Source organism: Rhinoraja longicauda, chromosome 12, assembly GCF_053455715.1.
Source record: "Rhinoraja longicauda isolate Sanriku21f chromosome 12, sRhiLon1.1, whole genome shotgun sequence".
NCBI classification, from domain to species: domain Eukaryota; kingdom Metazoa; phylum Chordata; class Chondrichthyes; order Rajiformes; family Arhynchobatidae; genus Rhinoraja; species Rhinoraja longicauda.
The window spans coordinates 30,680,715-30,705,803 of NC_135964.1; the positions used below are offsets into that span (position 1 = coordinate 30,680,715).

At 46.2% G+C, this 25,089-nt stretch overlaps 1 protein-coding gene across 2 annotated transcripts in view; it reads left to right on the forward strand.

Moving 5' to 3' along the window:
- enox1 (ecto-NOX disulfide-thiol exchanger 1) overlaps positions 1 to 17,763 on the forward strand; it is a 180,290-nt gene extending 162,527 nt beyond the window's left edge. Inside the window, exons 11-13 of one of the 2 annotated variants that reach the window (XM_078409375.1) lie at positions 4,171 to 4,261; positions 11,389 to 11,474; positions 17,327 to 17,763. In XM_078409375.1, coding sequence (XP_078265501.1) covers positions 4,171 to 4,261; positions 11,389 to 11,474; positions 17,327 to 17,464 — 315 coding nt within the window. In that variant the 3' untranslated portion in view covers positions 17,465 to 17,763. The remainder of the gene's footprint in view (positions 1 to 4,170; positions 4,262 to 11,388; positions 11,475 to 17,326) is intronic. The other variant, XM_078409374.1, reaches the window with a different exon arrangement.
- The last annotated feature ends 7,326 nt before the right edge of the window (positions 17,764 to 25,089 follow it).

A 25,089-nucleotide genomic window follows, 5' to 3' on the forward strand; every position in this document is an offset into this window, starting at 1 on the left:
AGTCTAGAACTGGGGGTGACCTTCTCAAAATAGGAGAGCCACCTTCAGAGATGAGAAATGTTTTCACATAGAGGGTGAAATATTTGGAATTCAATAAGAGGGCTGTGCAGACTCAGTTGTGGAGTATATTCAGAACGGAGGTCTATAGAATTGTAGATAGGAAGAAAACTGGGACGTGGGTCAGAGGTGAAAGACCAACCATGATATTATCGATCCTCTGTGTGTTTATAATGTTGTTAATTCCTTGTGTACGTGCTATTCTTTAAAAGAACTTCCTCTATGGTCCCACTCCCCTGCACATTAACTGTGTACTGACATTCCGTCTCTGTTACAACACGATCAAACACCCGACCATAACATGGCAGGTTCTGATGAAAGCTCATCAAACTGAAACATTAACGTTTCTCTCTGCAGACGCTGCCTGACCCGCTGAGTGTTTCCAGCATTTTCTGCTTTCATTCACCAGCTTCTGCCATGGTTAGGTTTTCGAGTGTCATATATTGCTGTTTGAAACTTATCGCCTCTTAAGGAAGAGCTGGCACCAGACAAATCCTACACTATTCCCATGATGTTCTCTCCACATTCCCATCAACTCCCCCCCATATTCCACCAATCACCCGCACACTATGGGCGATTCACAGCCGCCCAACTAAACCTATCGACCTGCACATCTTTGAGATGTGGGAGGAAATCCGAGCATCCAGAGAAAACCCCACGCAGGGACAGTGGGAACATAGAGCTGAGGTCAGGATCAAACCGGTGGTGCTGGAACTGTGAGGCAGCAGCTCTACGGGTGCTGCACTGTAAGGAGTTTGTACGTTCTCCCCGTGACCTGCGTGGGTTTTCTCCGAGATCTTCGGTTTCCTCCCACACTCCAAAGACGTACAGGTATGTAGGTTAATTGGCTGGGTAAAATGTAAAAATTGTCCCTAGTGGGTGTAGGATAGTGTTAATGTGCGGGGATCGCTGGGCGGCACGGACTTGGAGGGCCGAAAAGGCCTGTTTCCGGCTGTATATATATGATATGATGATATGATATGATACCCGCTGTGTATTTACTGTCTGACTCCCTCCCCCCTTGGGAACAGAGCATCGGGGAAGTCAGACCGCTCCAGGTTAGCACCAAACCTGTGCTGACACTCTCCGCAGAGGAGCTGAGACAATGATTCCCTTGGGAAGCAATCTCCAGAGCTCCTGCTGCTGCTGCTTTTATAGCTGTACATTTTAGATTACAGATCTGACAACCGAGAGGCTTATGTTCCGAGAGTCCTTTGTCAGCCCTAATAGTGATGGAATTGATTGGGTAATCATCTCCTTGCTCAGGCAATTTTGTCGGTGGTTTGTGTTTATTTTGTGAGTCAGAATATTGCACAGAAAGATTGGATTCACTTATGTTATCAAGGAGGAGTAATTGTGGTAATAAAGGCTGTTTGAACGCAAAGGATGGGATGGAAAGGGGTAACATTCTCTCACTCCCAACACGCCCACCTTCAATTACAGTGCAAACGCTTCATTCCCGAGGAGCCATGTTCCAGTGGAGCAGAAGCAAGTTCCAAAGCCCCCGGACGTCAGTGGCACAGCAGTAGAGCAGCCGCCGCACAGTGCAAGAGACCCAGGTTTAATCCTTGGCTGCTGTCAGAGTGGGGTTTGCACGTTCTCCCTGTGATCATGTGGGTTTTCCCCAGCTGCTCTAGTTTATTCCCACATCTCAAGGACCTGTGGGTGTATAGTTTAATTGGCCTCTGTAAACTGCCCCTCTTGTGTAATTCATTGATACGAAAGGCTGGAGATTTTGGAGCAGCCGTGGTGGGTGGCACAGTAGCACTGTGGTTCGGTCTGCTGCCTCACAGCTCCAGAGGCCCCGGTTCGATCCTGACCTCCGCTGCTATCCATGTAGAGCCTACACATTCTCCTTTGGACCGCGTGGGGCTTCCACCCCCACCAGGCGCTCTGGTTTCCTCCCATGTCCCAAGGAAATGCTGGTAAGAAAATTGGCTGCTGTAAATTGTCCCTTATTGTAAGTGTTTGAAGAATTAGGTTCAGGTTTATTATTGTCACGTGTACTGAGGTACAGTGAAAAGAGTTGTTCTCCATGCTAGCCAATTAAATCAGATAATATATCAGACTGATGGAGTGGGGATGGGAGAAGCAGGAAAAGAGAGGCGGGGCCAGGAAAAAGCCTGGCTAGTGAGAGATGGATACAAGTTTGGGCGGGAGAGAGGGGAGCGGAGGTGAGGGTGTTTGGCAGTTGGGTCAACTGAGTGACAAGGGCTAGAGGTGAAAAGAAGAGAAAAAGGTGTCAGATTAGGAGAGAAAGCAAGGAGTCAAATGTAAAGCCAGAGAGGTGTGGGTGGAAAAAGACAAAGGGAAGGGGAAAGAGGGGGAATAAAAGGGAAACGAGGGATTTAGGGAGAGGAGATGAGCATAGGAAGGATGGGAGAGTATTCAGTGACTCCTCACTGTGCCAACACTGACCTCTAGTGCCCAGTTCTGTGACAGCGGCAGAATGTGCCTGAATTTGCCGGGGCTGCTGTATCCCCAGTTTGCATAAACATTTTAATTTTATTCACTCTCAGGATGTGGATATCAAACTGTCATAAATTCTATTGTACATCCCTAATAAGGAGGTATTGATAGATCTGGGGAAGGATGGCTTTTTCGAAGGACATTATTAACCCGGGTGGGTTAAACAGCAATCCTAGTAGTTTTATGGTTAACTGTCACTCGTTTGTTTAGCCTGGATTTTTATTTAATTACTTGAGTTCAAATGCCCCAGCTTCCATGATGGAGTTAACACACTGGGTCCGCTGTCTCTCCCTTCCCCCCACTGTTCCCATCTGTTCATGGTGTTAGTTTATGATTGTATGTGTTATTGCATTTTTATCGATTATTCTTATTGGTCTTATTGTTGAACTGCAGGCAATTTTTCATTTCACTACACATTTATGAGTATGTGACAAATAATTGACTATTGACTATTGACTGACCTCCCTCATCTGGTTCCACACATCACCTTCCATTATTTTCAGATTCCATAATCTGCAGAACTTTATTGCCTCCAATTTTCACCTCCCAGTCCCTGTCATTATCTCCACCCTACCATCCCTTAGCTGGATCCATCTGCCCAACAATTCCTCCTTACCTGGATGCACCTATTGCTTGCCAACCCCTGCCTCACTCCTCCTCACCCCTTTATACTGCCTATGCACTCTCAGTCCTGATACAGTTGTTAACGTGGAATGCCGACTATCCCTTTGCCTCCACGGATGCTGCCTGACCCGCTGTTCCCCTGTTTCTATGCTGTAGTGGAATCTGCTTGTACATGAAGCATTAAAAGTTAGCAGGCAGGTGCAGCAAGTGGTCGGGAAGGTAAATGACATTGCCAGGAGGCTGGGGATTACAAAAATAAGGAGGGTTTGTCACAATTGTACATGGTTTTGTTGAGACCACACCTGGAATGTTGTGTACTGCTTTGACCCCTTTATATAAGACTCATCTTGGATTCGGTCTGGAAGAGATTCGCCAGGCTAGTTCCTGGCATGAAAACATTGTCCTGTTACATGTGGTTAAATGGGCTTGTATTCTATGGAGATTGAAAAAATGGTGGGTGATCTTATTGATGCGTAAAGATCCACAGAGGGCAGAGAATCTCTGGAATTCTTTACCTGAGAGGGTTGTGGTTGTTAGATCATTTGGGTATTTAAAAAGGTAGTGCACACATTAGCGAAAGATCATGGAGTGGGGGGTCATGAGGAACTGGAGAAGAGGAGGTCTGTGCACAAAAGACCTGGGGCAGATCAGTTGAGTTCAGGCTGAATGGCAGGACAGGCTTGAGGGGCCGAGTGGCCACTGCTGCTACTGTTTTCTCATGATCTGGCACATACGTGTAATTTGCATTCATTTCCCTGCTCAACAGGGTTGGCAGTCGTCCAGCATTGTAATAACCTCACTGCCACTCCTCCTGTGAGCTGTAATCATAAAAGAGAAGCAAGATTTTGTCAGTCCATTTTGTTTTATTTAGTGTTTTAGCTTAATGCAGTTTCCCTCAAGGCGGTGAATGTTAATTAGAAAGGAATAATCACTTGTAATCACATGGATGGTAAAATATGCCTTTGGTTTCCCAGGAGACTCCGATTACTCTCATCATTTCCCTTTGTATTTTCTGTGCAGGAGACGAATGGGTTCACCCAGAACAGGGTGAGCAGCGAGGGAAATGTCGCCGCCCGCTCTCTCAAATCAGAGAAAGAAGCTTTATTAGTGGGTACCGTATCCTGGCTTTCCCACATCTTCACTCTGAATTGCATTCTTGGTTTGATGTTGTTTGAAAAAGTCTCGCTGCGTCCCGCAGGTTGTGAATGGAACATCTAAAAAGCTCAGGCAACCTCCCACAGCTGGACCAACACTCAGCTAATAGACACAAAACGCTGGAGTAACTCAGCGGGACAGGCAGCATCTCTGGAGAGGAATGGATGACGTTTCGGGTCATCGCCCATTCCTTCTCTCCGGAGATGCCGCCTGTCCCGCTGAGTTACTTCAGCATTTTGTGTCTATCTTCGGTTTAAACCAGCATCTGCCGTTCCTTCTTACACATTTCGTCCCAATGCTCAGTGAAGTCGCCTTTGATTGGTGTCACACCGCCAGCTAAATGCTTTGGTTGATCGGCCACTGAATCCGTTGCCCAATAGCACCCAGCCAAAATTGATTTTATACTTTCAATGATGCCCATCAGGGGTTGAATGGGGGGAGAAACGGGCTGTGCAAGCGGGAGTCAGGGAGACGTGTAGAGTTGGGGACTGCAAACAGTTCACATCCGAGGCCACGCTGTCTATTAGGAAGTAGCACCTTTTGTCTGTCGACTTCCCAGTAATTGCAGTGCAAATATGCGGCTTTTAAACATGCACTTTTCCTGCAGTTAATAATAATTTGCAGTCTGACATCTAAAATGTGACATCCGTTTCTTTAATGCTTTCCGGGCACATTATTGACTATTTGGACAATTGTGCCGCATAAGTAGTGTCTGGCAATGACCATCTCCAACAAGACAGCCCACCGCCTATCTTGGTATGACCATCGTTGGGTCCTCACTAATAGCATCCAGGAGGCTACTATTTACAGGGCAGAATAGCAGGCACTTGAACAAGTGTGGATTGATTAGGGGAAGACAGCATGGATTTATTGGAAGAAAATTGCTCCCAATAACTTGACAGAATATTTTGAGGAAGTACGAGGGAGGGTTGTCTTCATAAATACATTGATGTCAACCAGTATACAATGCACGATGAAGGCAGGCAATTGGTGAGTTTGGGACAAGGGATTATGATCTAAACCTCATTGTCCCCACCACACACCCCCCCCCCTTCCAATATCTTGACAATTGCAACTTACTCTCATATTCTGCTTTCTCTTCTGACTGCCGTCTTCCTCCTTTGGTGAATTCAGAGTTTGACTCCTTGAGCTTTTTTATGGCAGCATTATTAATTCAATACAGCTTTTACCATCACTTAATAGTTGAGGCTTAACATCTTAGAATTAGTTTTGCCTGAGGGACACAAACTACACATTGATTCTTTAGTAGTTATCCATTGCCAGTAAAATGCTTATGATCTCGTCCATAGATATTTAGTCCTCTGGGATGCTGGGAAGCAGTTCTCGAGGTTGCTTGATGCTAAATTGGATCATGATGCAATGGGATAAGAGGCCAGGGTAAATGTCGAGATGTTTCCACTAGTGGCAGGGACTCAGACAAGGGGACATTATTACCGCAATAGGGGGTGTGCATTTAATAGTGAAGTGCGTAGTGATGGAATGCCTAGGTGCTGGTAAGGCCGCATTTGGAATATTGCGAGCAATTTTGGGCACCATATCTGAGGGAGGAGTCCTTGATTCAATTGAGAGGCGTCCAGAGGAGGTTTACAAGAATGATTCCAGGAATGAGTAGGTTAACCTATGATGAGCGTTTGTAGGCACCGGGCCAGTACTCGCTGGAGTTTAGAAGAATGAGGGGGGACCTCATTGAAACATACAGAATAGTGAAAGGCTTGGATAGAGTGGATGTGGGGAGGATGTTTCCACTAGTGGGAGAGTCTAGAACTGGAGGTCATAGCCTCAGAATTAAAAGACGTTCTTTTAGGAAGGAGATGAGGAGAAATTTCTTTAGTCAGAGGGTGGTGAATCTGTGGAATTCTTCGCCATAGAAGGATGTGGCGCCCAGGTCAGTGGATATTTCACCCACATGTTTAGACCGTAATGTTGTATCCTTATTGTTTTGAAGTGTTTATGCTTTATTCTTAATTGTTAACTGTATGTTTGTGTTGTCATTTGTGAGCAGAGCGCCAAGGCACATTCCTTGTATATGCACATACTTGGCCACTAAACCTATTCATTCATTCATTCATTCATTCATTTTTAAGGCAGAGATAGATAGATTCTTGATTAGTACAGGTGTTAGAGGTTAGGGGGAGAAGGGAGGAGAATGGGGTTAGGAGGGAGAGATAGATCAGCCATGATTGAATGGCGGAGTAGACTTGATGGGCCAAATGGCCTAATTCTACTCCTATCACTTATGACATGACCTTGTGAATTTCTTCTCACAGAGGATGGTGAATCTCTGGAACTTTTTCCCTGGAGGGTTAGGGAGGCCAGTTCACGCATGGGTCTTGAATTGGATACATATTTGACAGATGGGGGAATTGAGGGCCAGGGGGAATTAGCCCACAAGAGTGGAGCCCTGGGATAGACCAGCCACAATCATAGTGACGGGACTGGCTAGAGGGGCCTGGTGGCAGAATCCTGCCCCTGTTTTCCTGTGTGATACTGAAGCTGATTTTAAAGCAAAGTGACAAAGGGCTGATGTGTGGTTGCTGTTCATGTCTACACAACATCAGGATGACGAATACAATGCACGGAGTGTCGGAGAGATTGCCAGAGGCAGCAGGATCCTTGGGGAATAACTGTATAAATATATCAGTGGGAAGGCATTTAGAATATTGCATTCAATTGTGATTCAAATAAATGTTGATTCATTAGAAACGTCTTGGGGGAGAGCAGGAGAGATATTTTGATCGGTGTTGCCTGGGCTGACCAGGAAAATGGCTTTTAAAATAAAGAGAACGTCCATCAGATTGGAGACGCTGATTTGTTTAGTGTGTGGACCAAGGAACATTTTGTGAATATTGCAGCTGAACACCACTCATGTGTTCATGCATCTTGGTAGTAGGAATAAAGGCGTAGATCATTTTCTAAATGGGGAGAGAATTCAGAAATTGGAGGGTCAAAGGGACTTGGGAGCGCTGGTGCAGAATTCCCAAAGAGTTAGTTTGCAAGTCGAATCAGTAGTAAGGAAGGCAAATGCAATGTTAGCATTTATTTCGAGAGGACTAGAATATAGAAACAGGGATCTAATGCTGAGGCTTTATAAGGCACTAGTCAGGCCGCATTTGGAGCATTGTGAGCAGTTTTTGGCCCCACATCTGAGGAAAAATGTGCTGGCATTGGAGAGGATCCAGAGGAGGTTGGGTTAACATATGATGAGCATTTGACGGCACTGGGCCTGTACTCGCTGGAGTTTAGGTTGAGGGGGGGCCTCTTTAAAATAACAAAGTACAGGTGCTGCATTTAAGTAGCACCTCACACCACTGCTGCGAAAGATTGCCTCAAGATGGACATCCTACATTTTGATAAGTTCTTTATTGGTTGTAAAGTTTTTGGGGATTCTGAAAAGCACTGCAGTAAAAATCCATTAAATGGCTCGGGATTTTAGAGGAGCTGATTTTCCAGGCTGCTGGACGCGCTTGCATTAATATTCACAGCACACTTCCAAAACACTTTTTTAGAGATGTTACACTCTATAAACATAAATTTTCCAGCGATTTGATTAAATTTCATGTCAGCGCAATGAACTGAACCAGGTGAGCAGAAGGGGGTGCAGGAACCATGGCCCTTGTGAGAGATAAGGAGCATTGGAAGCGGGGCTGGGGCAGTGGTAGGGAGCACGAGAACTAGGACCTTGATGAGTCAAAAGAGAATGCAGGAACTTGGGTCCCAGTGAGTGGGGGGAGCATATGAACTGCATGTTGAAGAGACACGCCGTGAATCAGATGCTGAACATAGGGGTTTCCGAGTCATTGGAGAGTGGATTATTATAGCTTTGCTGTGTAGAAAATGTAACCTGCTCTTCCCCTCCCTCTGGTTAAATGTTCTTCAGTCACATTCTGCTGTCATGGTGGTGATGCTTTAATTCTGGAGGATATCTTTCGTTACTGAGCTGTGAGCATCAGAGACAGGGCAACGTACATCTCTTCCTCAATTATCCTCGGGTTGCTGGCAAGTAGCCTTCTTACAATCTCTTGCTGCAAAGTATGCCCAAGAGCCACGGTTGAGGGAGTGCCAACACAGACCCAGCCATGGTGAAGGATGGGGATATATTTCCAAGTCAGGAGCGTAGACAACTCAGAGGCAAACCAAGGTGTGGTGGTGCCTTCCTGTGCGTGCTGCCCTGACCTAGAGTTAATAAGTTGCTGTGAAGTTTCTAATAGGTGTCTCACGCTGTAGTTATGGTCACATACATCAGGGGACCATTCAGTCCACCGAGTCCACACCCACCACCAACCACCCACGTACATTGATTCTTCTCACATTCCCGTCAACTCACCCTGGATTCCACCACTACACACGCAGAACAATTTCCAGCAGCCAGTTGACTTTAGGAAGTGGCTAGAAACTGAAGCACCCATAGGGAGAACGGGAGACAGTGCAGACTCCACATAGACAGAGCGGAAGTCAGGGTTAAACCTAGGCCACTGGAGCTGTGAGGGTCCGAGTAGTTATAGTGTAGGCTGGGGCATGGGGTGTCAGTGCGCCCTGGACTGGATTGTCCTGGACAGTGTCGATATTCCTCAGTGAGGTTGAACTGCATGCTTCCCAGCAATTGGATGCAATTCCGATCGGGATTGTAGGAAAGTGTCCCAGTGAAGAACATCCGGTTTCTGATCCACTGTAGCTGGTCAGGCGGCATCTCTGGAGGAAATGCTTAGGTAATATTTGAGGTCGGAACCCTTCTTCAGACTCAGTTGCCAAGTTGTCCGTTGATCCAGGAGGTTTGGAGATGAAAAATAGGTAAGTCAAGGTGTCAAGGTCAGTTTATTGTCACGTGTACCAATTAAGGTACAGTGAAATTTGAGGTACCATACAGCCAAACTAAGTGAAAAGCAACAAGGCACACAACCACATAAAAGTTAACATAAACGTCCACCACTGTGGATTCCACATTCCTCACTGTGATGGAAGGCAATAAAGTTCAATCACCTTCCTTTTTGTTCTCCCGCGGTCGGGGCAGTCAAACCATCCACAGTCAGGGCGATCAAAGCCCCTGCCGCCGACGATCGGAGCCCCCATTGGGGTGATTGAAACTCCCGCATCGGAGCAGTTGAAACTCTCTCTGCAGCATGGAGTTCCAGAGTCGGCCTCTTCTTACCAGAGACTGTGGGTTTCACGATGTTAATGTCCACAGACCACGCGGTTGGAACTTCAATCCCCGGCAAAGGGATCACAAGCTCCGCGATGTGCTGCAGTTGTACAGATTGCTGGTGAAACCACACTTGGAGCACTGGGTGCAGTTTTGGTTCCTATATAAAAACAATATACTAGCGTTGGAGACAGTCCAAAGGAGATTCACCAAGCTCATTCTGGGGATTAGAAGGTTGTCCCAAAATGAGTGACTGTAGAATTCGGATTTGTATTATTTGGAGTTGAGAAGGAGGGTTGGTCCTACTGAAGCAAACAAGATCATGAGCAGGGGAAGGGCACAACGGGGTAAATACTGAGATGTTTCCAGTTGTGGGAGAGACTCGAACGAGGCTGGTTGTTTAAAACAGAGGCCAGGACTAATTTCTTCTTGAAGAGTGTGGTGAATCCCTGGAGACTACCCTGAGGGTTGTGAGACCAGATCACTGGAGGTGTTGAATGAGAGACAATTTTTTGTAGGATCGAAGAATTGAGGGCCATTGGGAACTGGCACAGAAGAGGAGTTGAGACCAGCATAGCTCCGCCATGACCTTGTTGAAAGGTTTAGTGTAGTTTAGTTTATTGTCACTTGTACCGAGCGAGGTACAGTGAAAAGCTTTTGTTGCATGCTAACCAGTCGGCGGAAAGACAATACAGGATAAACAGTGTACAGATACATGATAAAAGGAATAACATGACAGACTTGAGGGGCTTAGTGTCCTATTCTTACCCCTGTTTTAAAATCCAAAGTGCAGGAAGAACTCAGCAGGTTCGGCGGCATCTGTGGAAGGAAATGGACAGACGATGATTTGGGCCGGGACCCTTCATCAGACTGAAGAAAGATCCCAACCCGAAACGTCATCTGACCATTTCCCTCCACATATGCTGTCTGACGCACTGAGATCCTCCAGCATTTTGTTTTTTGCTTATGATTCCAGCATCTGCAGTCTCTTGTGTCTATGTCACATATTTCAGATAACTGGAAAAAAGCACAATTGAGAAACATTTCTTGGAAAATTTGGAAAGGTCTGGAGTTCACCGACTGAAGGGCAGTGGCTGCAGACTCGGCGGTTAAAAGGGCATTGTGCATGTATGTTAAATATCGGCACGGTGTAGGGGAAGGGACAGTGGGATATACACCGTGGGTCAAAGGCCTCCTCATCATTCTGTTATCAAAATTACACTAACCATACCAGCCCAACACAGACCAGCACACAAACCAATCTCCCTTCCATTGACTCCATTTGCACCTCATGCTGCCTCACCAAGGCCACCAACCTAATCAAGGACGAGTCACATCCTGGCCACTCCCACTATTCCCCTCTCTCATCGGGCAAAAGGTATACAAGTATGAAAACGCACACCTCCAGATTCAAGGACAGTTTCTTCCCAGCTACTATCAGGCAGCTGAACCATCCTACCAATAGAGAGCAGACTGAACAACTATCCGCCTCATTGGTGACCTTCGGGCTATCTTTGATTGGACTTTACTGGCTTTAACTTGCACCAAACGTTATTCACGTTATTCCCTTTATCATTTATCTATACACTGTGGATGGCTCGATTGTAATCATGTACTGTCTTTCCGCTGACTGGTTAGCACGCAACAAAAGCTTTTTGCTGTACGTCAGTACACGTGACGATAAACTAAACTCAAACTCAAACTCCACTGCATCTCCACTGCCCGCGTCTCCAGTGGAACCTTCAATGAGGAAACACTTTGCATTCCTGATATCCTCTCCCTGGTATTGAACCTCACCTTCACCTGAAGCCGTTGGTCTGAGTAACCCTGTCAAGAGCCCCTTCTTCCTTCGCTCGTCTTGATGTAGAGTTTGCTTTACAGAATGCTGAGCTTTCAATTTCTGTATCTGTATCTTTTGTGGCCAGGGATCATATCGGCTTTCCTCCACGTCCACCCGTTTGGAGCCAACATTGAGTACCTGTGGTCTTACCTCCAGCGACTGGATGCCAAGGTAATCTTCACAACGTCATGCTTCTCCGATAGGGAGCCAAGGCTGGGGCGCCCAGGATAGGTTAACCTTCCCGTTACTCATGTCCATTCCAATGAGGAATGTTCTATTATGTGACAGATCAAAGTGAGCTCTTGTGGGCGAAGTGAGGGTGGTCTAACCAGTCTTCCTCAGCTACAGCTTTTGTGTAAGCGATTATCCGGCCATATGTTTAAACCTACATCTTATTCTAAAATACTTTTGTTTCTTTTTCTTTAAGACTTTCGATGATTTTTTGTCCCTATAGTGTTTCCCTTCACTTTGCTTCCTTTATCTTTGTCAGAGCAGAAATGTAAGAGGTCGTTGTTGTGACGGGACTTGTCTCTCTGTCCCGGGGCACAGCTCCAGTGACCCAGGATCGATCCTGACCTCATGTGCTGACTGTGTGGAATTTGCACGTCTGCCCTGTGACCGGACATTTCCTCTGGACACTGCAGTTCTCTCTCACATCCAAAAGACAAATGGGTGGGTGGGTTAACTTGCCACTGTGAATTGTTCCTCATGGGATGGGGAGGGGGAGGGGGAGGGGGAGGGGGGGTGGTGGGCGCATATGCAGAACTGGTACTCGGGCAATCCCTTCAAGGCAGCACCGCATCCCGTAAGCAAAGAGGCTGCACTGGCTGCCATGACGGGTGAATAGTGGGGATGGTACAGCTCATCCTAGAGTTGGAGGGGTATCTCAGGGGGGAAGTACCTGTTTTACTGCACATAACAGTACAATTCTGTGCAGATAAATAGAGCGAGTTGCACCAGAGCCAGCAGGGCAATGCTACAGACACTGGCAGTGTCATTTCAGAAAGGTGACTGTCAAGCAAAGATAATAGAGCAGAGCAAGATAGACCACTCGACCCTAAAACCCCGTAGTATGTCGCGGCGCCATTTTAGTAGGCAGAAACTTGCAGAAACATTTAAAAAGATAAATAACTAAAATCTGTGAATTGATAGATGAGATATATTCTGCATTTTTTATGGTATCATCACACATACTGTTCCCCCAAAACACTGATTACACTGCGAGAGGCAGAGCGAATGGCGGGTTTTGCTTACTGAAATGGCGGATGTCACGTTCCTTTGTGTACTGCACTTCAGTATGAGCGATTTTGACGGAGTGGTTCATCTTGCTCCTCTAGTATTTTTTGCTGTCAAGAGGGGTCTGCCACACTCGTGTCTGCCACACTCGTGTCTGCCACACTCGTGTCTGCCACACTCGTGTCTGCCACACTCGTGTCTGCCACACTCGTGTCTGCCACACTCGTGTCTGCCACACTCGTGTCTGCCACACTCGTGTCTGCCACACTCGTGTCTGCCACACTCGTGTCTGCCACACTCGTGTCTGCCACACTCGTGTCTGCCACACTCGTGTCTGCCACACTCGTGTCTGCCACACTCGTGTCTGCCACACTCGTGTCTGCCACACTCGTGTCTGCCACACTCGTGTCTGCCACACTCGTGTCTGCTTTGTCCAGTCACACCCAGCAGGCCAGTAACCCCAGGCAACCACACACACAGCGACCAAGTAGCACCAGCCCAGCAACGGGTCCTCCCACTCAATTGTGCGCCCACATTTTGTGATGGAGGTTCTGCATGTTGTACACAGAGTCCAGAGCAGACTTTACTTTTCTGTGTGGCTGAGGTGAGGGATCAGCCACCCAGGGGGGTCAAAGGAAAGGGCTCACCACCCTGGGGTCAGAGATGAGGGCTCAGGACCCAGAGGTCAGTGTGAGGTGAAGGGTCAGCACCCCTGCAGCTGGAGAAGGTGGCTTTGTGTGCGCCCTGGTCCGTCTGTGGAGGTACACACACCACTGCCCATGCAGCTGCGTTGGTGAGGATTATAGTCACACAGTGAAGCCAGTTAAGTGTAATTCAACCCTGCTTCTGTGGCACATCTACCACTGCCAAATGTCTCCACCCTGTGTGGATATAATTACAGCATCACCCAGGCTTGCAGTGCCACAAGTGACAGGTTTTTAATGCCCACATATTGTGTTAACATACCTATCCTCCACTAACTGTGTTTTTTCTGGAGAAATCACCTCACTATTATTTTATTTTTATTTTTATTTTATTTATATATATTTTTTTTTCTACAGCATGGAAACAGGCCTGTCCGGCCCTACCAGTCCACGCCGACCATTCTCCCTGACCTAGTCTCATCTACCTGCACTCAGACCATAACCCTCTAATCCCCTCCTATCCATATACCTATCCAATTTACTCTTAAATAATAAAATCGAGCCAGCCTCCACCACTTCCACCGGAAGCCCATTCCATACAGCCACCACCCTCTGAGTAAAGAAGTTCCCCCTCATGTTACCCCTAAACCTTTGTCCCTCAATTCTGAAGCTATGTCCCCTTGTTGGAATCTTCCCCACTCTCAAAGGGAAAAGCCTACCCACGTCAACTCTGTCCGTCCCTCTCAAAATTTAAAAAACCTCTATCAAGTCCCCCCTCAACCTTCTACGCTCCAAAGAATAAAGACCCAACCTATTCAACCTCTCTCTGTAGCCTCGGTGCTGAAACCCAGGCAACATTCTAGTAAATCTCCTCTGTACCCTCTCCATTTTGTCGACATCCTTCCTATAATTTGGCGACCAGAACTGCACACCATACTCCAGATTCGGCCTCACCAATGCCCTGTACAATTTTAACATTACATCCCAACTTCTATACTCGATGCTCTCATTTATAAAGGCAAGCATACCAAACGCCTTCTTCACCACCCTATCCACATGAGATTCCACCTTCAGGGAACAATGCACAGTTATTCCCAGATCCCTCTGTTCCACTGCATTCCTCAATTCCCTACCATTTACCCTGTACGTCCTATTTTGATTTGTCCTACCAAAATGCAGCACCTCACACTTATCAGCATTAAACTCCATCTGCCATCTTTCAGCCCACCCTTCCAAAAGGCCCAAGTCTCTCTGTAGACTTTGAAAATCTACCTCACTATCAACTACTCCACCTATCTTAGTATCATCTGCATATTTACTAATCCAATTTGCCACACCATCATCCAGATCATTAATGTAAATGACAAACAACAGTGGACCCAACACAGATCCTTGGGGTACTCCACTAGACACTGGCCTCCAACCTGACATACAATTGTCAACCGTTACCCTCTGGTATCTCCCATTCAGCCATTGTTGAATCCATCTTGCAACCTCACTATTAATACCCAACGATTTAACCTTCTTAATCAACCTTCCATGTGGAACCTTGTCAAATGCCTTACTGAAGTCCATATAGACAACATCCACAGCCTTGCCCTTATCAATTTCCCTGGTAACCTCTTCAAAAAATTCAAGAAGATTAGTCAAACATGACCTTCCAGGCACAAATCCATGTTGACTGTTTCTAATCAGGCCTTGATTATCCAAATAATTATATATATTGTCCCTAAGTATCTTTTCCATTAATTTTCCCACCACAGACGTCAAACTAATAGGTCTATAATTGCTAGGTTTACTTTTAGAACCTTTTTTAAACAAGGGCACAACATGCGCAATGCGCCAATCTTCCGGCACCATCCCCGTTTCTAATGACGTTTGAAATATTTCCGTCATAGCCCCTGCTATTTCTGCACTAACTTCCCTCAATGTCCTAGGGAATATCCTATCAGGACCTGGAGACTTATCCACTTTTATATTTTTCAAAAGTGTCCGTACCTCCTCTTCTTTAATCCTCCTAATTTCCATCACTACTCTACTTGTTTCGCTTACCTCACATAATTCAATATCCTTCTCCTCGGTAAATACCGAAGAAAAGAAATTGTTTAATATCTCCCCCATTTCTTCCGGCTCAGCACATAGCTGACCACTCTGACTCTCTAATGGACCAATTTTATCCCTCACTATCCTTTTGCTATTGACATATCTGTAGAACCCCTTGGGGTTTACTTTTACATTACTTGCCAAAGCAGCCTCATATCTTTTTTTCGCTTTTCTAATTTCCTTCTTAAGATTCCTTTTACATTCTTTATATTCCTCAAGAACCTCATTTACTCCCTGCCGCTTATATTTATTGTATATCTCCCTCTTTTTCCGAACCAAGTGTCCAATTTCCCTGGAAAACCACGGCTCTTTCAAATTATTATTCTTTCCTTTCCACCGAACAGGGACATAAAGACTCTGTACTCTCAAAATTTCACCTTTAAATATCCTCCATTTCTCTATTATATCCTTTTCATAAAACAAAAATTTCCATTTCACTCCTTTTAAATCCTTTCTCATCTCCTCAAAATTAGCCTTTCTCCAATCCAAAATCTCAACCCTTGGTCCAGATTTGACCTTCTCCATAATGATATTAAAACTAATGGCATTGTGATCACTAGACCCAAAGTGCTCCTCAACACATACCTCCGTCACCTGATCCATCTCATTTCCTAACAGGAGGTCCAACACTGCCCCTTCTCTGGTAGGCACCTCTACGTATTGCTGCAAAAAACTATCCTGCACACATTTTACAAACTCCAAACCATCCAGCCCTTTAACAGAATGCGATTCCCAGTCTATATACGGAAAATTGAAATCACCCACAATCACCACTCTGTGCTTACTACTAATATCTGCTATCTCCTTACATATTTGCTCTTCCAATTCTCGTTCCCTATTTGGCGGTCTATAATACACCCCTATAAGTGTTGCTAAACCTTTCTCATTTCTGAGTTCCACCCAAACAGCCTCCCTAATCGAGCCTTCTAGTCTGTCCTGCCAAAGCACTGCTGTGATATCCTCCCTGACAAGCAATGCAACACCCCCACCTCTTGCCCCTCCGATTCTATCACATCTGAAACAATGAAATCCTGGAATATTTAATTGCTAATCGCAACCCTCCTGCAACCATGTTTCACTGATCGCCACAACATCATACTTCCAGATGTCAATCCAGGCTCTCAGCTCATCCACCTTTCTTACAATGCTCCTAGCATTAAAATATACACATTTAAGGGACCCATCATTTCTTATTCTCAGTTTATTTATTTTCCCTTCTTTCTCTCCTACATATTGGGTCTGAGTGTTTCCCTTTTCTGCCTCCTGCCTCACACACTGCCTGTTAGCTATCTGTGTTTGAGTCCCTCCCCCCAACCGTACTAGTTTAAAGTCTCCGCAATTATTTTAGCAAATCTCCCCGCCAGGATATTGGTTCCCCTCAGGTTCAGATGCAACCCGTCCTTTTTGTACAGGTCATACTTCCCCCAGAAGAGGTCCCAATGATCCAGAAACTTGAAACCCTGCTCCCTGCACCAGTTCCTCAGCCACTTATTTATCCTCCACCTCACTCCATTCCTATTCTCACTATCGCGTGGCACAGGCAGTAAGCCTGAGATTATTGCTTTGGAAGTCCTTTTTTTTAACTCTCTTCCTAGCCCCCTAAATTCTCCTTTCAGGACCTCTTCCCTTATCCTACCTATATTGTTGGTACCTATATGTACCATGACCTCTGGCTCCTTCTTACTAGAAGGAGTTGCTTTGGTTCGTTTCCTCAGGTCTTTTTTTCTGTGCATTGACGATTTTTTAATTGCACAGTCACATTTTATTTACGAGCTCTGAAACAGGCCATTGGCAACCCAATGGTGATTCAGCATTGTCAACCTCCATTCCCTAATAGAACACGTAGCCCAGAGGTAATAGTTCAAATATGGTTGCCCTGTGCATGGGATAGAAAAGTATCTGGTGCATGGAAGTCAGGCCTGTTCCTTCAGGTCAGGGTCAGAGGACAACCTTGCGTAGACTCTGGTTGCCATCACAAGTCCGAAGTGCAGGATTAATTTCCAGCGGGTCTTTATCTGCGCCATGTACGTTTCTCCACAGATATCTTCGGGAGAAATTGAGACGCTTCTCCAACAACTGCCAAACATGTTCAAGCAAGAGTTCACTGGCGTTGGAGCTACATTGGAGAAAAAATGGAAATTCTGTGGTTTTGAGGGAATTAAGTGTGTCAGCCAATGACCTGAGATGGAGAAAAAAACTCTGTGGATTTCAGATTCCATTCAGGTTTATGCAACGGCAAGCGTGAAATTTAACGATTATGGATTGAAAGGCACAGAGCTGCCGTGACCCGAGATCTAATGACCATTTCTACCTTGTCTCTGATGACTGACTCCGGACCCTGGTGCCCAGCCAGCGCCAGGATGTGGCGACCTGTGGCATGGCCTTCGTTGGACACACTCGTCCCCAGACTTTAATCCATGAGGAACGAAGGAAAAGACAGTGAGAGAGGTTGGGGAGGAGGGGTTGGTGGAATAGAAGGGAGAGGTTGGGGAGGGAGGGATTGGTGGGGGATGCGCTCTTGGGAGCTTGACAACACATCGCCGGGAATAAAGGTGGAACAACTGAAGCCCTTGTAGTATTGCGCAGGAGACATCTAAATGTTGAGACAGAAATGGGACCCAGATCCCTGACCCCAGGTAGAACAGCGAACCTTGCTCTCTCACCAAGCCTTGACTGAGCTGTATTTCTGGGACAGGCTCTAGTTGTGAGCCGAATGTCACCAAAGCTGCCCATCAAGATTCAAGGCCCAGTCCACCACAGGAGCTACTCACATGTGCTGGCATCCCTCTCTAACATGCTCTGGGGGCAGGGAGCAACTGCGTTGATCTTCCACTGCATCCCCACCTATGCAACTGGGCATTGAGCACTGATCAGAGCAATGGACCCAGGGGCAGAGGGGAGTATTATTAATTCTCTGGTAGGAGACCACATGCTGAGAATACCCAATAATGGATGCCCCATTATAGAACATCTCCAGCCTGGTTGCCCTGTCCCAACCCTAAAGTCGTGTCTTGGTCATATGGTCTCACTCCAGGAACGCCCAGTCAAAATGACCCAGAAAATGTCTCTATCACGTTTCTATGCGGAATTAAAATCAGTTTTCAGTTGCATAAAGTTGAAGATGCAATGGTGCAAATGTTTTCTTGTGCTTTTCTTCCATTCTTTCCCCTCACCTCCCGTCTCATGTGACCATCGTGTTTGCGCATCACACAGATGGAGAAGTATTATTATTGTGTAATTTGGAAATAAATTATTTTTCTGAAAGTTTACATTGTAACCTCTTACCTCGAGCCGTGGTTGTGGCGGCTTTTCCAGCTTTCCGGGTTTCTGGACAATCCTTTGGGCTCAGGATATCATCTCTCAAGTGAGAAATGTGAGAAGGTAACTCGGGTTAGGTTTGACATATTGGAAGCAAATGATATTTGCTAAATGACAAATGAAGTTCACCTATTACTATCAATCTAACTGACTGAAAGAAGTAGTCAACTGATCACGGAATATGAAACATTAATCAATGGAAGCGGTCCACAAAATGTCAACATGTGCAGGGTGACCAGACAGCGGACCAAGTTATGTGAAGGGATGGCAGAGCAGTGAGAGGAAACCACGCAGGGTGCAGGGATACTGGGCGGCAGCGAGGCAGCAGTTAAATAGAGTCATAAAGCTGCACTGCATGAAAACAGGCCGACTAGCTGGCCAAATGAAGCTAGTCCCAGATGATCCAGGAGGGATTCCAGCAAACTGGGTGCAGACATGGCAGGGCGCCATGATGTACCAGGAGTGTGGATGGATAGTGCGAAGGAGAAATGAGCAACAGTAATCGACTGCAAGGGGGGCGGGGTGGTTGGAAGTTGACCATGAAATGTGAACATGTGCAGGACAGCCAGACAGGGCACCGGATGGGTGTGGTCCATGGAAAGCCAGAGCACATCACACAGAGCACCAATGTAACGAGCAGCAGAGATACACTGGGATCATGGTCATGGAGATAAACAGCACGGAAACCGTCCATGGCCCAACTTATCCCTGCCGACCAAGTTGCCTAACTGAGATAGTCCTAGATTGAATCCAGCATGGATCAGGTAGTCTGGATGAAGATGTGGCAAGATGCATCTCAAGGGGATCTAAAAGAGAGCTGGTGGGATGCCTCTTGAGCAGACCTGAATGGGTGTTGGTGGAACAGACCATGTAGGGTGAACGAGGAACATGAATGGTCAAAGCAAAGGAACATCTGACCATGGAATGTGTAATGGTAATGGGCTGCAGGGACAGCAAGGATGATTGGAAATCCGGAGACCACACGCTGGTCTTCATTGTTAGGTTGGCGGTGGAGAGAGTTAGCAGCTTCAATTTCCAGGGTGTTCACGTCTTGGATCATCTGCCCTGGGCCCAGCACTTTGATGCAATCTGGATTGAATGTACGCCAGTGCCTGTACTTCCTAAAACGTTTATAAAGACCACGTCTCCAAATATTTTAACAAATTTCTGCACATGCACTGAAGAAAGTATCCTGACTGGTTGCGTCATGGCCTGATACGACAATTCAAATGCACAAGAATCCAAGAGACTGCAGAGTGGTGGACTCAGCCCGGTTCACCACAGGCCCAGTCCTCCCCACCATCGACAGGATCTACAGGAGATGCTGCCTCAAGAAGGTGGCATCTGTCATCAAGGATTCCCACCATCTGGGTTATGCCCTCTTCTTGCTGCCACAACCGAGCAGGGGGTACAGATGCCTGGAGTCTTGTTCAGGTTCAGGTTGAATCTGAAGGGTCCCGACCTGAAAAATCACCTGTCCATTTTCTCCAGAGATGCTACCTGACCCGCTGAGTTGCTCAGTTAATGGACTCTGTGCAATGCGCGTACAGTTCCAATAAAGCTTAATGCTGTACTCACTGACTTTCAAAGTTTTCAATCTCCGTAGTCAGATTAATGCAGGTAATAACCCTGTCTAGTCTGTAATATTCGGTTCAGGCTTGCAAAATAAAACAATCCCTGTACCGTCCAATCGATTCACAAGCTCCAGTCTCACTCATAGAGCTAATTATAATTTTAAATTATTCTTTAGAGACAGGTCTACTTTTATCTTCACTTACCGAGGATAGTTCATAGTTTATTCACTCCGGTTGAAGTTCTTACAATATAGTGGCAACTTCGATCCATCCCATCTAAGTCCTCTCCATTTGCCTCTCACCTTCATGGAGGAGTGGAGCGATCATTCTTGATGTAAACAACAAAAGAGAGAACTTCACGACGTTTCAGTTTAATTAGTTGTTTATTGAAGTAGTGATACAAACAGATTAGTATTTCTCCCGTCATAGGTTTGGTAAGAACCGTATCTAGCCATGGCTCCTTCGTGTCTGACGCATCACTGCATATCCACATGTACTCATAATTCTCGCTCCTCCCAGTCCATAATGCCCATATATGCATTCATCTCACGACAACCCCCAAGTGTCCAAAAATAATACAGTAAGATACAAAATAATATAATATGCTAAGACAGCTAGCATAAACACAAATGGCTCCTACAGCGCATACCGGTATATTTTATGAATAATGGATATTTGGTGGGGGCAGGGCGGAGATTTGAAGCCACTGATTTTTAACTCAGTCAGAGTCCAAAAGATTATCTCAGAAGAGGTGATCTGCACTAACAAACAGCGAGCATCGGTCACACTGTTTGGGGAGACCACGTGTGCTTTATGCTTTACATCATTGAACCATTGAACCATTGAAATTAGAATTAGGGAACCAATGTTCTTCACCACACATAACAGCAACATTGAGATTTCTTTGATCAGTACCTGTACTTCAAAACCACTGCAGAGGATGAACATGTAAACTTTTTTTGTTTTGTCAGGACTGTAATCAAGTTGAAATTCTCTCCTTTACCGTACCATTGGAATTAAGTAAATGGATTTGTTCATAACAATCACCATTTCCAAGATCTTTGCGTATTTTTGTACCAGAAGTGAAAGGACAGAAGGTACACCCACAAACTGTTCCACTTCTGCTGGTTTTAGTTTCCAGATATCTTGCTTTAGCTCAAGTGGCGGAAGTGGCGGCGCCTAACGGCTGCGGCTCGCTAGCAGTCTGTTCGTCTTTTTTCCTTTTTTTTTGTCGTGTGTCGGTGTTGGGATGGTTTTTGTATTTTTTTTGGTTGTGTATGTGTGGGGAGTGGTGGTGTGGGGGGTGGTGGTGTGGGTGGTTGGTGGTGTGGGTGGTGGGGGAAACTTTTCTCTTCCTCACGGCGCGGGGTGCGGCTCGGCCGCGGGGCCTAACATCGCCCGGTGCGGCTCGGCCGCTGGACTTTACATCGCCCGGTGCGGCTTGGCCACTGGACTTAACAGTGCCCGGTGCGGCTCGGCCACGGGACTTTTCATCGCCCGGTGCGGCTTGGCCGCGGGACTTTACATTGCTGGTGCGGCTCGGCTGCTGGACTTAACAGTGCCCGGTGCAGCTCGGCTGCGGGGCCTAACATCGCCCGGTGCGGCTTGGCCGCGGGACTTTACATCGCCCGGTGCAGCTCGGCCGCGGGACTTTTCATCGCTGGTGCGGCTCGGCCGCGGGACTTAACAGTGCCCGGTGCGGCTCGGCCGCGGGGCTTTACATCGCCCGGTGCGGCTCGGCCACGGGACTTAGCTGCGCAAGGCTTGGTCGCGGGGCCTTCCATCGCCCGGCTCGGCCGCGAGACGTTTCAGCACCCGGTGCAACTCGGCCGCGGGGACTGTGCAGGTCGGTCGGGGACGAGCTGTCTGTCCGTGGGCGTGGGGAAGAGAGTGGAAGTTTTGTTGCCTCCATCACAGTGAGGGGGTGTTTGGAGTCACTGTGATGGACGTTTGTGTTGGGGTTATGTGTCTTGTGTTCTTTTTTTGTATGACTGCTATGTAGTTTCGTTCGGTACCTTGGTACCGAATGACAAATAAAGCTCTGTTATACTGTTATACTGTTATAATACTGCATTTGACCCGTTTCTGGCCTTCTCTGGAAGAGAACCATGCATTATCTATCTTCATGGCCTGGGCTAATTTGAGTGTACTTAAGGCTGCTTTGTAGCAGACTGACAGCTGATTTCTGCACAGCAAATGCAAATAAAAACAATGTGATAATGATCAAATAAACATTCTTTGGTGCTTACTGCAGGATAAAGGTTGCTCCCGACCACTGAGAGCTCTGTGAGAATAGTCACAATGCTGGAAATATTGTTTTTTAAGGCAAATAATATATTGGCTTCTATTATGGGAGTAATATTCATTATATGAGTACAGGAGTAAAGACATTCTACTGCAATTATGCAGTGCCTGAATAGTTTGGTCTCCTTAACCAAAAAAGGATGTACAGTACTTGTCACGGAGGAAGTGTGGTGAACATTGACTGGACCGGTTCCAGGGAGGGGGATGGGTTGCGGTTTGAGGAGTGATTGAGAAGGCCAGGACATTGATCTCATGACTTCAGAAGGACAGGTTTATTCAATATTTTCACACAATATAAGTTGATCCCTCTCCAGCCGTTATAATAATTTTTTACCTTTATTTGGTGGAACAGATTTAACGACAAACAGGGGTCTAAACTGGGTTTTTGCAGCCCAGATTCTGTTTTTTATTTTTATTTTTTTGCTTATTTTAGTTTAGAGGGGTAAATTTTCTTTTTTTTCTTTTTATCTTTTTTTAATATATATAAGTTCTCTTTTAACCTTTTATCTATAATTACATAGAGACTGGGAGGTCTATACCCTATATGTATTTTGAAACTGGATTTATATTTAGGTTACGTTTGTTGTTAATGTAATCCTGATCCCTATGTATCAATATCACTGTTATGCTTATCATTTTTTAATAAAAATTTAATTAAAAGATTTGAAAAAAAAAAAGGACAGGAGTTCTCAGTGGAACTTCTTACGGGCTTGACAGGCTGGAAGGAGGCTGAGAAGTTTGGAACCTGGAAACACGATCTCAAAAGAAGGGGTAAACTGCTTTTCACTACTGTTTTCTCCCTCGGAAGGTGGCAGATGTTTGCTTCGGGCAGCTGTGGATGCACTGTCATACAATACAATACAATAATACAATATATCTTTATTGTCATTGTACCCAGGGGTACAACGAGATTGGGAATGCGCCTCCCATACGATGCAATAATTTAAGTAATTAACAGCAACCCAACGAAACGAAACAATTGTAACAGTTTTTAGACAGGGTAAAGTGCAAGTTGATCTATGCGTTGTGGCCATCCGGCTCAGCAGGACCGGTTCATAACAGCTATGGCCCTGGGGATGAAGCTGTTCCTGAGTCTGGAGGTGCGGGCGTAGAAGGCCTTGTATCGTCTGCCCGATAGAAGGAGTTCGAACAGACTGTTGCAGGGGTGTGAAGAGTCTTTGTGGATGCTGGTGGCTTTTCTGAGGCATCGTGTGTTGTAGATGCCCTCCAAGTCTGGTAGCTGTGTTCCGATGGCCCTCTGAGCTCTATGGACTAACCGCTGTAGAGCTTTCCTTTCTGCCTCCGTGCAGCTGAGGTACCACACAGGGATGCCATGCGTTAGGATGCTCTCTATGGTGCAGCGGTAGAAGGTCGTCAGCAGCTGTTGGGGTAGACCAGACTTTTTCAGTGTTCTTAAGTAGAACAGTCTTTGTTGTGCCTTCTTGACCAGCGCAGCAGTGTTATTGGACCATGTTAGGTCCTCCGAAATGTGAGTGCCCAGAAACTTGAAGCTGGACACTCTCTCCACACTGTCCCCGTTGATAGAGATCGGGGATCATTGAGTTCATTCAAAGAGATAAGTCTATTTCTGGATATTAAGGTTTTCAAGGGGTAGGTTGGTGCTGTACATTCCTCCCCAGGGAATACAGATGTTTGCAGGAATTGTGTTCAAGGAGGCAGAGGGCATGGGAGGTTGGAAGAGTGTTTGGGGGGGGTGTGGCGGCTGGGGAGGGGTGTGGTGATAAGTTTAGTTTAATTTTGAGATACAAGTGTGGAACAGGCCCTTTGGCCCACCGTCTGTACCGGCCAGAGATGACCCATACACTAGTTCCAGTTTTGCAGACTGGGGACAAATTACAGAAGCAAATTTAACTACAAATCTGACGTCTATTGAATAATCACACTTATAAATTTAAGCACTTCAACGTTAGGCCAAGACCAGTGGAAGGGACACAGAAGGAAGAAGTCAGGGAGTGTTAGACACCACGAGCTGGAGTAACTCAGCGGGTCAGGCAGCATCTCTGGAGAAAAGGAATATGTGATGCTTTGGGTTGAGACCCTTCTTTAGACAGAGTCAGGGGAAAGGGAAATGAGGGATATAGACGGTGATATAGAGAGATATAGAACAAATGAATGAAAGAAATATATGGGGAAAAAACTGGAACGGGGTACTGATTTTAGATGATTAGCCATATTGAATGGCGGTGCTGGCTCAAAGGGCCGAATGGCCTACTCCTGCACCTATTTTTCTATGTTCCTATGAATGCAAAAAAGGAATCAGGCCATTGTTAGCAGTGGGCCAGGTGATAACGAGTTACAGACAATGAGACTCAACAAGACGACCTTGAAGCTAATGCAACAACTTGGGTGGGGGAAGCACGTAAAATATGGAGGGATTAATGGTGAAGAAGACCATGGAGGGGGGGGAGGGTGGCTGAGAGATGCAGTTTGGGGAAAGATGTCAGAGTTCGGAAGACAGAGTGAGAGGACTTTGGGGAATGAGTGGAGATGTGAGGTGGTGAGGGGGATGAGTGTGTGTAGGTAGGTGTGCACGGTGAGTGGAAGTCACAGGGAGTGTGAGCACGGTCAGGGGGAGGGGGTTGGCTC